The sequence below is a fragment of the Vicugna pacos genome, chromosome 17 (assembly GCF_048564905.1).
Source record: "Vicugna pacos chromosome 17, VicPac4, whole genome shotgun sequence".
Taxonomy (NCBI): Eukaryota; Metazoa; Chordata; class Mammalia; order Artiodactyla; family Camelidae; genus Vicugna; species Vicugna pacos.
Window position 1 is genome coordinate 49759661 of NC_133003.1, and position 16334 is coordinate 49775994.

The following is a 16334-nucleotide window of genomic DNA, read 5'->3' on the forward strand; positions in this document are numbered from 1 at the left end:
CACTGTAATTGCATAACACACATCTCAATTCAAGACCATCTTGCAGGGCTCTGCCCACACGCCCGCTCCCATCACTCCAAGCCTGCTCTGGGAATCGCCCCACTGCCGTATCTGCCATATCTGCAGGACGAGATCATTAACAGCATCTCAGTTATTTTTAGGAAGGCCTGGGGAACAGCATAAAGCATCACTGATCTCTCTTGGTTCCCAAATCGGGGCTAGGAGGTAGGGGGTGGGGTGGGGGTGGGAAGAAGACGAAAACGTCGTCATTTCTGGCATCCCCCACCAGCGTTCTCTATCAGCCCATCTGCACACGTTCTCCCGACCTACTTTCTCCTTCTGTCACTGCTGCCTCCTCAGCCTGCAGCTCTGGGGTGATGGGGTTGAAGCCCCAGCGTCTGGAGGCAGGAACCACCCCTCCACATCCCCTACCCATCCTCTGCTGCTCGCTGCTGACTCATGCTCTTCTCCCAGATTTGATAAAGCTGCTGGCGGCTCCTGCAACCCAGTCTGAGCCTGAAGGTTTGGGCTGGCTCAGGGGCAGAAGGAAGAGGTCAGGACTGGGGCACACTGGCAAGGTAAGCAGAAGAGGTCAGCTGCTCACTCAGATGCTCGCACTGCAGAAATGCCCTACATCTGGGAGCCAACGGACCTCGGGATGGGCAAGTCTGTATTTCTCTTCATTCAAATGCTGGTTAATTACCAAAAAAAAAAAGGCAACCCGTGCTTCTAAATCAAACAGGGATTCCAGCAGAATGAGTCTAGGCAGCTCACTGAGACAGGAACTCATGTTTTTCTGATCAAAACTAGTAATATCATTACTATTAAAACAATGTCATCGGTGGTAGACTGTGTAAATGGCCACAATCAGTCCCCTCTCTGAATTCATGCCCTTCGCAGTGTGACTTTGCAGTTCCTCCCATTAGAGATGGACTCTGTTTCCCTACTCCTTGAATCAGGGCAGGCCTCTCAACTTGTGTTGGCCAACAGGATGCGGCAAAATGACAATGTGAACGGCCCAGACCAGCCTGCTGGCGGAGGTGGGACCACATAGAGCAGAGATGACCCACCCCAGCTGAGGTCATCCCAGATCAGCCTACAGTCCTGCCAAGATCAGCAGAGCTGTGCACGTGAGCCACCGCAGACGTGCAAGGGAACGGCGTCCCCAGCTGAGCCCAGCCTGAACTCCTGACTCACAGAATCGTGAGCTAAACACAGGTTGGTTTTGAGCCTCTACGTTTTGGAGCAGTTACACAGCAAAAGCTAACAGTCAGTTTTTGTTGTTGCTGGGAGGGCAACGCAGCATCTAAGAAACACAATTAACAACAATCTTTTTTTTGTGTCATGCAAACATCAGAGTTAAGTCAAACAGAAACAGGCTGCTTGTGACTTGACCACCCCAAAATACATCAGCAGGATTTAAACCTGTGCCTCACACTGCTCCCCCTGCCAGTGCTGCTGTGCCGCCCCACCGGACGGCGTCCCCTCTGGCGGAGGCTGTACCACCTACCAGAATCTTGGTGGTGTAGGCGCTGTTGATGGCGATGGCATTGACCAGCAGCTCCATGGTCTTGGCATTGATGGAGCTGGGGTCGGGGATCTCCTTGTAGTGGACGTCGCCCACGTAGGCCTGCACCACTGTCATGCGGTTGGTGGTGAGCGTGCCTGTCTTGTCCGAGCAGATGGCCGTGGCATTGCCCATGGTCTCGCAGGCGTCCAGGTGGCGGACCAGGTTGTTGTCCTTCATCATTTTCTGGGGGAAGGGGCAGGTGAGAGAGCGACAGTGAGGAGAGGGAGCTGGGAGCTGGGGGGCAAAGGGCACTGTGTAAACACATGGTCAGTGAGGCAGAGCGGCTGTGGGCTGCCCCTTTGCTTCGCTCATAGGATCTTGGTGCTGCGGCCTCTGGTCTCTGGGCTCCTTTTGTATGTGCAGCCCTTTGACTTTTTAAAAAAAATTATTTGAGCCATTTAAAAGACTTGATTAATTGACTTTATTAATTTGGAAGCAGAAGTCATCTGTATTCTTTATGGAAAAAAATAGGGAAAAGGATGATAAATGAAGGTGGGTCCTCTCTGGTTACTTCAAATATTTTTCTTTTATACCCTAAGAGAAATAAATTCCTTATTTAGTTATTTTTTTTTTCCGAATGTACCATCTTTCAATGGTTTTCATTGTCACTGTGGTTTTGCCAAAAGTAAATAAATTTAGGACATATATGTGTTAACACACATAGGACAAATATCTGGAAAAAAATATTAGGGTCATTATTTCTGGGTGGTAGAATTATAGGAGGTTGTTATTGCTTTCTTGTAAAAATCTACAGATTCTATTTCTCTACAATGAATAGGTACCATAACTTGCATAATAAAAACCACAAATTTCTTTTAAATATAGATGCACAAAAAAGAAAACAGATCAGCCATCATTCTACCACCCAGCACTGACACATCTTACATATCAGCGTCCTTTCTTTTTAAGTTTATAACAAACAGGGAATCCCACTCTATGTATTATTAATTTTCTTGTATTCACCTCCCTTTCTCTCCTTCTAGCTCCACGCTGCTAGCTTCCTCCAGGTTCTCAAGCAAGTAATGAAAATAAAATGATTCTTAAGGAACCACCACTCTTAATGCAGGTCCTCTTGACATAGTGACCCTTTCTGGCCAGGATGGATATGAAAAGTCACCAGAGGCCGAATCAGATACACTTCTAGTCTGTGCCTAGGAATCTGATATTATAAAGAAACTCTTTATAACAAAGGTTAAAAAGGAGTGCAATTAGAATAATTTTAATAGCAGCTCATGTTGCCAAAAAAACGAGTAATGGGAGAATTACACTCTACTGCATTTTCTCTTATAACCTGTGGTAACAGTCACAACAAAGTGTATGTTGAACCCATGGGCATCAGCAATTTGAGCCTGCAAAACACTTTACGGTTTGCGAAGTTCTTCTGTACTTCTTGTCCGATGTTACAAGAATCCCTGAAGGTTTCACATTCTGGCAATCCAAAAAGCCCAGGCAAAGTGGCTTGACCTGAATGACACAGCTAGTGAGGGTTAAAACTGAGATGTGAACCCAGCTCTTTGACCTCACAGCCTGGATCACTCCATTGAGATAGGCTGGGACGTGGGACGTGGGGCCCTTTTCTGGAGTGCTTGCACCTGGAGAAACGTCTCCTCCAGCAACAGAATATAAGGAAATTATAAGGGACTAAAAATAACTGCGTGTATTTGCAGCTGGGGCAAAGTATGAACAGTAAGATAGAAAAAGGCCAAAACACACCTGCTGTTCCTGAAGTGCCAGGAGCAAGAGCAGGGACTGACTGCACATGATCCCTGCACACAGCACCACCAAGGGTTGGGCGGACCACCTAAGCCACCCTTCCAGCCCGACCCACTGGTCTGCCCCCACCCTCACCCCGTTTAAGGAACCAGCTCGTTCCCACTCAGGGCGTGAACAAGGGCGCTCGTTACTTGTTTGGCCCCCTTGTGCTGGAGAACAAGTCCCAGTAAAGCCTTGTCTGAATTCCTCATCTGGCCTTTTATCAATTTCTATTGGTTAGAGTCCAAGAACCCATGTAAGTGACACCATCAGGACTCTGCCCATCTGTATTCTCTGACGAGAGTTTGTCTTTTGGGCTTAAGAATGTATAGGCCTGGCCAGAAAGAGAAAGAAAAATGAAAAACACCATATGATATCACTCATATATGGAATCTAAAAAAAAAAAAAGAAAAAGAAAAAAGGACACTGTGAACTCATCTGCAAAGCAGAAAGAGACTCGCACACATAGTAAACAATCTTATGGTTACCGGGGAAAGGGGGTGGGAAGGGATAAATTTGGGAGTTTGAGATTTACAAATGTTAGCCACTCTATATAAGAATAAATTAAAAAAAACCCAAGTTTATTCTGCATAGCACAGGGAACTATGTTCAATATCTTGTAATAACCTTTAATGAAAAAGAATATGAGAACGAATACATGTATGTATATGCATGATTGGGACACTGTGCTGCACACCAGAGATTGATACATTGTAACAGACTTTACTTCAATTAAAACAAAAAAAGAATGTGCAGGCTTGAACTGCTCAGAATGGTCCTTACATCAGGCTACTGAACGCTGGAAGCAGGGTGGGTCTGACGTGAAATGTGCTGTTAGTGTGAAGCCCACGTCCGATTTTGAAGACATTGTGAAAAGAGGTGTGTAAAGTATCTCACTGACAGTTGGTGTAGTGTTACCTATTACGCGTTGGCTTGATACTAATTCAGGCATGTTGGGTTAAGTAAATTGCATTATTACAATTCATTTTAATTGTTTTAATTTTAACTGTTTTTCCTACGTTCTCTTTTTAACATGGCTACTAGGAAATTTAAAATCACACATGTGGCTCATGTCATATCTCTACTGGACAGTGCTGATCTAAGTGGTCACCTCTGCCTTTTTGGTGGCAGCTCCCAAAGGGTAGGTCCAGGCTCAGAGAGGGGAGAGTTTGTCCCTCCTGGGTCGGGGTGCTGTACTAAGTTTATCGAGTGTCTGTGTAAGTAACACTACCTAAGGTGGCTGAAGGCACAGGTGCCAGAGATACAAACTGTAGAAGGTGTAGAGGCCTAAGCTAAGGTGCAGAAGGTGTGGTCCCCCCAAACCAACTCTGTGTGACTTTTAAGGAGACCTCAAGCTCAGCTGGTTGGCTCTGGTAGGAGGGTCCCGACTCATGGCTGTGTGAGGGTCTCCATCTCCAGCCCCCGGGCCCCTGATCAGCATTATATTGTGACTGGTTTGGGCTTTGGTTTGTGGGACAGAGTTTCCTTAAGAACCCCAGAACAAGGAGATGATAAGGGCGGTATCTTTTACACAGAGCTGCCACTTTCTGGCACCTGCCTGTCCTGAGATCTTTTTTCTGTGTGAAATTACATCGGCAAGCCCAGCCCAAATTCCAGCTTGGAAACTGACGCTCACCGTGCCCTCTGGCGGCTGTGCCAATGCCTCAAAGCAAGTGCCTTGTTTATAAATGTGCCCAGGCCTCTGCCCTCACAGGGACATCCTGGCATCGGGGCCCTGAGAAACAGGAGCGCAGGACCCTGCCCTTTGAAGAGGGGAAGCCACGGGGCCAAGGGAAGAGGATGAGCCCAGGGTGTGAGGACCTGGGGGTGAGCTGGACTTGAAGCGCCCCCAAGAAGGTCAGCGCCCAGTGCCCACGAGACACCAGCCCCCTCACCCCAGTGTTTGGGCTCCACGGATGGCCCTGGGCCTGGGAGCAGGAGGTGGTGGGGCTCTGCCATCAGGGTGCCACTGAGAAGCACCCCCCCAGCCCCAAGGCATTCATGAGCCCGTGGGCCCTTCACTGAACTGCTTTCAAAGCCTCCTACTTGTAGGTCTTCTCCTGAGAGGAGGGGTTTTCCTATAGCCAGACACCTTTTTTATTTTAGGCTTCTCTCTTTCAAACTTTAGGGAGCAAACCCTGAGATCAGTCAAACAAGTACTTCGGCGACTGTGGGGCCCACGAGTGCGAGGGCTAGACACCCACTTGCCTTTGATGGGACGGGGATGGGTTTGGGCCTGTACGGTGATGTCTGCATTTTAATTTATCCTTTAAAGTTGAGTGGATCATCAGTGCTTAAAAATCAGGAGAATTTATATTAAATCCTCATTTCTGGCTTTTCTGAAAAAAAAATGTGAAGACCTGGCAACACAGGGCCTCATCTCCACCAGCTAACCCTCGGCTGGGCTGGATAGTGGCTGTCCTTGGGCCAGGGCATGGCTGTCCCGAAGGCATGTGTGTTTCAGGCTCCTGCACGCATCCTCTGTCCGAGCTTCCAACGTGCCCACTGCCTTCTACTTAGTTCTTCTCTCAGCCCCAGCTCTGGCCCCACCAGCCACCCCATGGATGCCCCCGAGCTGGGGAAGCCAATCTCAGCTGCATCGGCTGGCCGGCCCCGCTCTCCCCTCCTCACCTTCACTGAGTAGGCCAGCGAGATGGTGACAGCCAGAGGGAGCCCCTCGGGCACGGCGACCACCAGCACCGTCACGCCAATGATGAAGAACTTGACGAAGTACTGCACGTAGACGGGTGTGCACTCGGGGAGCCACGGCTTCTTGTTGACCACGAAGGTGTCCACGGTGAAGTAGAGCACCAGGATGATCACGGTGATGGCCGACATCACCAGGCCTGTGACACGGGGTGGAGGAGGCCGCTCAGGGGGTGTCCTGGGGGTGAACGTCCCTGGGAAGTGTGCTGTGGACCCCAACCCTCGGCTAAAAGGGCTCTGGGGTCAGGCAGGCTGTGGCTCACATCCCAGCTCTGCCACTTGTGCTTTGTGGCCTGGGGTTTGATCCTCACGGAGCCTCAGTTTCCTCTTCTGCATGATGGGGATGCATGTTTGTTTCATGTGGTTTTGTAAGGAGTTAATGCAATTAACGCATGTAAATTGCCTGGTACAGTGTCTAACATGTAGTAGGTGCTGAGTGATCATGTGAATAAACTCAACACACATCAACAGGATAATTCAGATATGGATAACGCTGTGAAGAAAAACTCCAGGGAGATGTGCCAGAAAGTGACACAGGCTGAAGATCAGAAAACATCCCAAATGTCCATTGACAGATGAGTGGATAAAGAAAGTGTGGTTGATACTATTGACTGAAATATTACTCAGCCTTAAAAAGGAAGTTCTGCCATTTCCAACAACGTGAATGGATCTGCAGGACATTATGCTAAGTGAAATGAGCCAGACACAGAAGGACTTAGATGAGGAATCTGTAAGAGTCAAACTCATAGAAGCGGAGACTAGAAGGGGAAAATTCTAGAGCTCTGCTGTACATCATAGTGTGACAGTTAACGATGTGGTGTCATCAGGATTGCTTAAGGGGGTCTTCAGTGTTCTTAACCCAAAAAACAAAAAACAAAAACACCATGAAAGAACACAAGGACATTCTTGGAGGTGGTGGATATGTTTAGTACCTTGGTTGTGGTAATTGGTATCATGGGCGTATGCATACGTTGAAACTTGTCCCACATTAAATGTTTGCAATTTTTTGTACATAAATTATATCTCAATAAACTAAAAAGGATGAGAAAAAGAAAAAAAAAGTGACATGGAATGGTAGGCCCAGTAGCTACTTCAGCTAGGGTGGTCAGGGAAGACTTCCTGGAGGAGGTAATATTTAAGCAGAGAGACAACAGAGTGTTCCAGGCAGAGGAGAGAGCAGGGGGTCCTTTCTTGGATGAGGAAATTGAGGCTCAGTGAGGATAAGTGACTTGCCCGAGGCCACAGGCCAGGGAAGCACTTTCAGGTGGCTACCTGCTGGCATACTCCTGGGATCCCTCTTGCCGGCTCGGCGCGCCCGTCCACCCTCATCTGCTGCACGTGCTGTGCAGCAGATGCAGCCTCGGCCCCACACCTGCAGCCTTGGCCAGAGGAGGAGAGCACTTGGGCAACTTGACAGAAAGCGCCTGGGAGTCCACCCACCCCAATCTGATGGCCAGTATCCAATGGCCGATGTGAGGGTCCAGAAGCCCAGCCCCTGCAGAGGTCCTCACGCTCCAGGGCTCTTGGAGGGATCAGGCGGAGAATGGGATTTCTCTGGAAACCTTGGCTGTATCTGGCTTCTTCCTGGGCCCTGTTGCACCCCTTACCCTTTAGAGGTCTCACCCTTCCCCAGATCCTGTGCCCACCCATTCAGGTTCTGCTTTCAAGGAATTCAGCCCATGAGAGAAGCAGAGGTGGGATGTGAACCCAGAAGTGCTCGACTCTGAACTCCATGCTGGGCAGGGCCGAGGTGGGGGAGGGAGATGCAAGAGGGCTTCAAAGGCCAGGGGGTTGCCCTCATCACTTTGCTGCCTGCCCTCCAGTGCCACGTGCAGGGATGGAGGAAATCCCTGGGCCCGTCACTCCCCAGCCCCCACCTCCAGCTGCAGAGCCGCAGAGCTGGCTGGATCCCTGTCTGACAGTCGCAGGGGCGGGAAGCCAAGCTCCCAGCAGGCCCCTGAGTTTAAATATAGACAGCCAAGCCTGTAATTTGCCTCTCTTCTCCACGCTGTGGTGCCTATAATTAGAGCCGGGAGACAGTCACGAAGGAGCAGGCAGCCAGGTGGGGAGGCCTTTGCGTTTGCCACATCCTTACCCCGGAGGGGAGGCCAGGGCCGTGTCGGGCAGGCAGGGCTCACCCTGCAGCTGGGCTTGGCTTCACGGGCCACAGGGGTCACCACCAGTTATCACCTGCAGCTACCAACTCAGGTGGGAGACCCGGCTTGTGCTGGGGCTCCAACAAGGGGCTTCTCACTGGGCTCCTGGCACTGCCCTCAACCTCTTCAATCTGACATTTGCATGGCAGCTGGGGCAGGTGGCCGTGATAGAGCTCAACTCCATCCCTGCCCTCCGCTGCTCAAACCTCTGCCAGGGCTCCCACTGTCCTCAGGAGCAAGCCTGCACTGCAGACTTCAGGCCCTACAGGATCCGCCTTCTGTCCAGCCACCACACCTGCCAAGTGCCAGGCATCTGTAGGCGTAAATGACCCCCTTTAATCCTCAAAGCAACCTGTGAAGTAGGGACTCAGGGTTCCAGGTCCACAGACTGGGAGGCGGAAGCTCTGAGCTAGGCAAAGTTATGTGCCCAGGCTCTCAGCCGTAGCTGGACGAGGACACAGGCAGGCTGCCCCCGAGCCTGAGGTTTTAGCTTTACTCTTCTGCCTCCCTAAGTGCCAACTGAGCGCATACTGTGTGAACACTCAGGCCGGTTGCTATTGTAGAGAAGGTGGGTCTCGTGTAAGCCCTCACTTGGCAGATGAAGTAACGGAGGCCCAGCTTGGACCAGGGCCCTGCCTGTGGGCCCCCCTGTGCCCCGCTCCCCCTTGCACCAGCCGTTGCTCACCGGCCTTGCCGATCTGCACCGCCAGCTTGGTGAGCTTGCCCTGCAGCACCGACTTCTCCTTCTTGTGCATATTGGCCTTCTTTTTGTCGTCGGCATCGCCTCCCTCGGCACTCTTGAGGGGCTGCATCTCCATGGCGGCTGCCCCGTCCTGCTGTTTGGCTGCGCGGGGCAGATCACACACACACACACACACACACACACACACACACACGCACACACACACACACACACAGACACACACAGACACGCACACACACAGGTTAGCCTGCAGGGTGGGGATGTTGGCACCCACCCACCTGCCCAGGGGAGCATGGAAAGGCCCTCACTCCCCCACCTGGTCCCCTGCATGGCCAGCACAGAAGCTCTGCAGTGGGGGATTAGCCTCTTCCCACTGGAGACCCTGGTCCCAGGGCCACTGGCTGCCTTGGACCTGGACTCCAGGACACAGCAGAGAGTGACACAGCTCCACCCTAGATATCCAGCAGGAGCTGGCTGGGGTCTCCTCTGGGCCTGAACAAGCCCACGGACCCTTCTGCAAATGGCCCCTTAGCTTTGCCCGCATTCATTTGGACTTTTTCCAGTTGGTCCTTGGGCCGTGTTGCTGGGATATTAAGTAGTCACCAGGTAGAAGGGGAAAACTGGGGGCTGAAAAAGTAAAGGAGAGTCTCCGTCCACTTCCTTAGCGCAGGACTGATGGATGAGCCTGGGGCCCTACCCCTTAGCCCCATAAAGATCTCAAAGAATCAGCTGCAAGTCTTCAGCTGAATGGGCAGCCTGGCTCAAAGGCTGGGGAGAAGCTGGCTTGTGGGTGACATGTCCTTAGCTGGTGATGCCTCCCTTTGGCCTGGCATCACAGCTACCCCCCCAAAGATGTCAGGCACCCGCCGGAAGGGATGTCTGCCTTTGGTGTGGCCCTCAGACCCAGAGGGGAGGGGCTGCAGGGACCACAGGTTAATACAAAAGGGTTACCTTTGCTCTGGCTGGCGTCCACATTGCCATCCTGCATTTTACCTACACGACAAAGAATTTTAACAGACAACAGAGAACAGACAACACACGTCGGTCACCATGAAGACGCAACAGGGCCACGGACATTCATGTCAGGTGGAGGGAGGGCCGAGCCAGCTCTGCCCCTCTGTCCGGGGATGCTGGGGAGGTTCCCGAGACCAGAGCAAACCCGCAGTGGCTGCAGGGTCGCTCTTGATTCTCTGGGGGCACAGAGAGAGCGCTTCTGTGGGGATTCTTTTGGCCCTGAGCGTCTTACAGATTGCATGGCAGTCTTTGAGAGTAAAAGGGACCACAGTCCCTGGCAGGAAACAGAAGGGGTGGGAGTTCTCAGGTCCCCAGGGAGTAGTTTGGTTGGTGCCTTTTGCAGTCTGAGAGGAGGCAAAGAGAACAATGAGAGAGAGAGGGAGAGAGGGAGAGACAGGAGAGATTCTAGAACGGGGAGGAGTCTGGCCACTGTGTTTCTTCGTTTCTGGCGCCAGGAGGACGATTTCACTTCCTCCTTCTTCTTATGAAAGGGCGTGAAGCCCCTGCATGGACACCTCCCGGTCCAGCCTCACTGGGGGTGATCCAGGCAAAGGGTGGGCAGGGGCTCCCCAGCGGTGGGCTCTGAGGTGCCCCCCAACCCCATGTCCAGAGGCTTGGTGGCCGTGCCCTGGCTCCCAAGAGGAAGCTGCTGGCCCTTCTTGCCAGTGGGGTGCATGCTGTATATTCTGGGTTGACTGGCTTGGGCCATCGCAGACGGGTGAAGTCAGGTTGGTGGGATCTCCTGGGTGCCCCTGACCCTCCACCCCCAGCCCTGTGTATCAGGGCCTGATGCTCTCTTGCTGGGAAAAGGGCTGGAGTCTGGGGCTCCCCACTCCCTAATCAGGGCCGCCTGGGAGGCCGCCTCTCTAGTCTCGGCTCAAGGTATGTGGGCTGGATCACAGGGTGGGAGGCACTGGTGGCTGCTACCTGGTAGCTAGACACCTGCCTTCACCTGCTGGCACTGAGGGGATGGGGGCGCTCTCCTGTCCCCTGGGCTCATCCAGAGCTTTGCCCATGGGCCCACCACCTCAGGAGGACTCTGAGGAGGTGGGCCACCCTCAGACGTTTGCTGTGAAGGAGACTTTCACTGCTCGTGTTCCTGGCACCTACGTGACCTCCTCCCCTCCACACCCCTACCCAGGGCGCACCAGCAGCACACTCATTTACAGATGAGAAACTGCGGCTCAGGGAGGCAGACACAGCGAGGTCTCTGCAGGGGTCAGCAGGTGAATGGTGAGCTGGCCCCAAAGTGCATGCACGTTTCTGTCCCTTTGGGAAGAACGCTGCCACTCCTCAGCCCCCTGAGCCCAGGGGAGGGGCGTTGAGGCAGCACTGGTGGGACTAGGCTCCTGAAGCCGAAGTTTCGACACCAAACAGCTGAATGGCTTTACCTCTCCCAGCCTCACACCCCTCTCCATCGCATGGGGATGCAACATTCACCTCCCGGAGCACCTACAAGTTGCTGAGGGATAACCACTCGCCCTTCTGCAGTTTGCAGGTGTCTCATCTCTTGTCAATCTCCTGATACCCTGCAAGGCGGGGTGGGAGGGCTTTTCATCACTCTCGTTTTACAGATGAGGAAACTGGGGCCAAAGGAGGTTCAGAGGCAGCCGTCACTTACAGAGCATCCTGACAGCAGTCCTGTGACTGCGTTAGTCTCATCCCCACCACCACATCCATGTTACAGGTGATCCAGAGGGGAGAGGAGCTTTCCTGGATCCCAGCCCCACACCATCTCTCTAGGGCAGTGCAGTGCTGTTCCTGCTGCCTCTCAAGGCCAAGGGTCCATGACCCACCCTGGGGATTAAAGAGAAAGGTCCCCGCTGTTCTACTGTAAAATTCTTTTTACTGGATTAAAAAACAAAACAGAAAAGGGCTTTTCAGAGCCAAGAGGAATGAACTACAACATTTTTATTTTTAAAAATAATTTTACTAACTGGGCTAAAGTGCACCGGAGGACTGGGCTTCAATGGTTGGTGTCAGACAGCACAATGGGGTCTTTATTTGCATTGCAATTATCAGATGCAATAGCCCGGGTGTGCCCATTAGCCAAGCTAGCAATTTCCTCTTTTATTTCCACAGTGACCACGTGGCCAGATAAAAACAATCAACAATGCCTATGTTTGAGGAAGGGAGCCGTGTTCTGGGGGTGCTTTGCTTGGTGCGGATGGTCTGGTTTCTCAGAAACAAGGGACTCATCTGGGTTCAAACTCTCTTGGGTTCAAATCCTAGCTCTGCTACTTGCTAGTTTTGTGACCATCTCCCTGAGCCTCGGTTTCCTCATCTTTAAAGTGGGGACAGTAAACTCTGTATCACAGGGTTTCCGTGAGGATTAAATGAGATGCCTGCAAAGTGCCTGGCGCACAGTCAGTGGTTAAGAAATGATGGTTCCCCATCTTTTCCTGCAGGTGTTCTTGGGATACTTGGAGCTTTCTGCGACAGTTGGAAGTGAGGCTGCCCTTATTCTGGGACTGGCCAGCCTGGATGCAGGCGACATGTTCCTGAGCCCAGCAGGCTCATCGTCCTGGGAGAAAGAGGACGCCACTTCCTGTTTCCTTCCGCCCCGTCAGGTGGGTTTGCCTACGTCCGGTCTCTCTGGTATCCCTGCTGCCTCTCCCGCACGTGACACCACCCACACCTCAAGCTGTCCTCCTTTGTCCTCCTGGGCCTGAAATAGACCCACACCCGAATTAGCCTTCTTGGCAAGGTGCTGCTCACAGAGGAGTCTTGCCCAGCCCCTGACGTCTACTAGGTGCTTCCATCTTTGGTCACTTTGAATCCGGGTGGCTCAGCCAGAGGTCCGGGCAGGGGATGGGAGGATGAGGTGGGACCTGAACTCTATGTGTCCCGGGAGTGGTGAGGAGTAAATGATACAATGGATGAGAAACGCGCAGCCCGGTGCCCAGGATGCGTGATGCTGGAGGAAAGCATTCCCTTCCCTCCACTTCTCCGGGGCAATGGCTTCATGACGGAGCCCCAGCAGCTCTCAGCAGTTCAGGAGACGACTAGGTGACTGTATGTTAACCAATTTGGGGAGGGGGATGTATCTGAGTAAACAGAGGCGAAGATGGGAGGGTACAGAGATAAGAAATCTTCTAAAGGCTTGGAGACAAGTGAATGGAATTCCTTCCTGCCTGTGTGTAAGGAGGTTAAGATGCAGACCCCAGGTGCAATGGCAGCCCCCTGTCCCCACCGCCCATGCCCGAGGGGGCCAGTAAGAATGCAGAAACTCAGGAGAAACGCTCCAGCACAGGCAACAGCAAGAAATACCAGTCCACATCTGAGGGACAGAACTAGACCCAAGCCCAAGCGAACCCCCGGCCCATTTGCTCCGTGAAAGAGAAGAGGAAGAATGTCTACCAGTGGCTCAGCCATGCTACCGGTGGGGCCCAGGAGCTAAGCCCCGGCCTGGGTCCCCCTGCCTCGAGGGAATTGCCCAGTGGAGGACTGGAGCCTTCACTGGGAACCCAGACGTCAGCTTCAGCCCAGGTCCTGACCTCAGGCCTTCTTCCCAAAGCCAGGGCCAGGAACGTGCTTAGGAGAGGGCCACACTGGGTGGGACACTGCTTCGTGGGGGCCAAGTCTGAAGCCAAGGTCATGTCCCTCTTCTGGGCTCCTCTGGGGGTCAAGGGCCCAACAGCAGCCAGCGCCACTGGGGCAGCCACGAGTGGGAGTGGAGCTGGTTCCCTGGTGGTGGCTTCTCTCTTAAGCACCTGCCCCGTGTGAAAGGACGATGGTCCCAGAGCTGCCCATGCACATCCAAGATCTGTGCTGTCCAGAACAGGGAGAGGCAAGCCCAGAGTTGGGGTGGGGGGAGACGCCCATCCAACCCAGACCGAGAGCTCGCCGAGGGAGACGTACCATTGACTAGGCTGGCATTTGCACTATCTGCAGCATTTGAACCTGCCGCACCATCGGCCGCTGCAGGGGTGGGAGGGATGGAAAATGCAGTGTGTCACAATGGAGAAAAGCAACAACAGTCAAGACATGAAGCAACTTGTGGGAGATAACATGACTATATTCTTTAAAAAAAAAGAAAGCTCCGTTGGAAATCGAGGAACTCAAATTTGGGGGTCGGGGGTGAAATGTTCCCATAGAGACGTCAAAGAAATCAGGGGGAAAAAAACTCAAGACATGGAGGGTCTTTGAAATAAAATATGGAGGATGATCAATGTGCTTAGGGGGGATGGCACTGTCGGTGGTGAGGTCTGGACCAAGGCACCCTGCTGGCCCAACCCACCAGGAGGGTCCTTGTCAGAGAGGGTTCAGTGAGGAGGGGGGTCTGGCTGCCCGTCAAAGCCAGAGGGGCCCGTAGCCAGGAGTCGATTCAAAATGTCCACCAAGTGGTGAGCAGTGTGGGCACCAGCCATTCTGAATGAGTGTTTGCTGTGACGGTTGCTGTGTCCCCAAAGAACATCCGTCCACGGCAGTGACTTAGGACTCATGCCCTCGACTCAGGTCACTGCCCATGGCCAACTCCTCCTGCCCTAACTGGCACTCAAAAGGTTGCCTTGGTGACCCCATGTGAGATGTCCCACTATTTAAAAGGATGCATCAAGCCTGTTGCATTTTGTGCATGAGGCAGAGGAGGCACCAGTGAGTTTTCCTTAATTGAGAAATTAAAAAATGACACGAGATGGTCCAGTTCCCTCGTGTTCTGTCTTAGGGTGGGGAAAGGAGGGGGCAGGGACCGCGGGGTGAGATGGCCGTGCCATGTAGGGAGGGGAAGCTGGGACGGGCCCTGTGGGGTGCAGGCGGGGAGCAGGGCTGAGGGTCACGGGGTGTGCCATGGGGCTGAGCGTGCCGGGGCTGAGGGTGCATGGAGACGGCGGTGTTGCCCGCTGCACTGGAAGCACTGGCAGGGCAGGGAGGCCGGGTGGGGGGCTGGCCTGTCCCGTGGGGGTACAGTGGAGGGCTGGCGGGGCAGGGCCTCCAGCTGTCAGGTAGCCCCTCTAGCTGTGTGCTGGGGGTCGAGGGCCAGGGCTCAGGGGTCCATGGCTGCTACTATTTCTAGAAACCCCATCTACCCTGAGGGGTGTCTTACTGTACCTGGTAGCTGAAGGCCATCCCCCTTCTTCACACCTGTGTGATGATTGTTGAGACATGTTAATGAGGAGAAGCACATGCAGCCGCCTCTGTGTGCACGCTCGCACCCACCCACGCACACGTGTGCGCACGCACACACCCAAGCACACACATGCGTGTACCCGCACACACACATGTGCACACCTGGGCACGCTCGGGGTCATTCTGCAGCGGGGACCCCCAGTGGGCAGGCTTTAAGCAACGTCCCTGGTGGAGGTGATGGGATGGAAGTGTTGAGAAGGTCCCGTGCTTCTCCTGGGGGCCTGAGAGGCTGGGCCCCCCATCCTCCTCTGCCACATCCCCTCCACATCTCACCTCTTCCCTCTACACTGAGGCCTCCATCTCGCTGGGGTGCAGGTAAATGTTTAGCAAGGGACCTGGGCCTTTGCTTTGGGGACAGAAGAGGCCTCTTTTCTTACTGCCTTTTTGAAAACATCAGTCTGGCCTGAGGGAGCTTCTAGGTGCTTCTGTCTCTTGCCCAGGCCCCAGGGAGGCCAAGGAAGTGGGCAGAGCTGCTGCATCCTGTCCGACTGCCCACACCTGGGGCTACAGCTGGCCACAGCTTCTACATCATTGCGTGGATGCTGACCTGACATGCTCTGGGCGCCTTGGCCAAGACTTTGTCCTCAGTTTGAACCTCAGCTCTCCCAGATCTCAGCTTCGTGCCACTGTTCCTGCTGGTGGGGCAGCTGTAATCTTAGGGGGACCTCACTAGGAAAGAGGTTTTGCCCCTGGGAACAAAGAATCTTAGATCATGACCTGGGCTCTGTGCCTGGTTGAACTCTGAGAGCTGGAGGTGGCAGGGCCACCCGTGAAAGGGAAGGAGGGGCCATCTACTATCTCATCTCCTTCCCCTGGACTCCAGGAGGTCTGGGTGTTGGGGACCCTCCTCTGGAGCTTGGGGAAGGAGACAAGACAAAAGATTGAAGCTGTAAGAGTGAGCTGCCCCCAAGACCAAGTGTGAGTGTCAGGGAAGGAACTGGCTGTGCTGGGCCAGAGGCCTGGCCTTGGATTTGGGCCTCATGTGCTGGGATTTGGTCTTGTGTCTTCTGACCATCCCTCCCCTGCTGAGAGGCGGCCCACCTGCTGCACCAAGGGGAGCCCAAGGAGTGAGGAATCTTGTTTCCAGGGGGAGGATGAGCCAGAACCCCGCTGAGGTGGCAGCTCCAGGGGCACTGGAAGGAGACTCACAGCAGTTGACTTGGAGACATGCATTTGATCACCTTCTCCAGAAGCCCCTCTGCCCACGACTGGGGAGAGTCTACATTGGGCGAGTGAGCAGTTCTGCTCAGTGGAGTTGAGAATAGTGGACAAATACACCCGGGGGGGATTTCTATTTGGTGTCAGG

At 53.4% G+C, this 16334-nt stretch overlaps 1 protein-coding gene across 5 annotated transcripts in view; it reads right to left on the reverse strand.

The window, feature by feature from the left end:
- Positions 1-16334, reverse strand: part of ATP2B2 (ATPase plasma membrane Ca2+ transporting 2) — a 331142-nt gene that overhangs the window by 37091 nt on the left and 277717 nt on the right. For all 5 annotated transcript variants that reach the window (XM_072941850.1, XM_072941854.1, XM_072941851.1 and 2 more), the window contains 6 exons: positions 14951-14983; positions 13763-13822; positions 9839-9880; positions 8870-9028; positions 5954-6168; positions 1511-1753 (listed from right to left, as the gene is read on the reverse strand). In XM_072941850.1, the coding sequence (XP_072797951.1) occupies positions 1511-1753; positions 5954-6168; positions 8870-9028; positions 9839-9880; positions 13763-13822; positions 14951-14983 (752 nt within the window). The remainder of the gene's footprint in view (positions 1-1510; positions 1754-5953; positions 6169-8869; positions 9029-9838; positions 9881-13762; positions 13823-14950; positions 14984-16334) is intronic.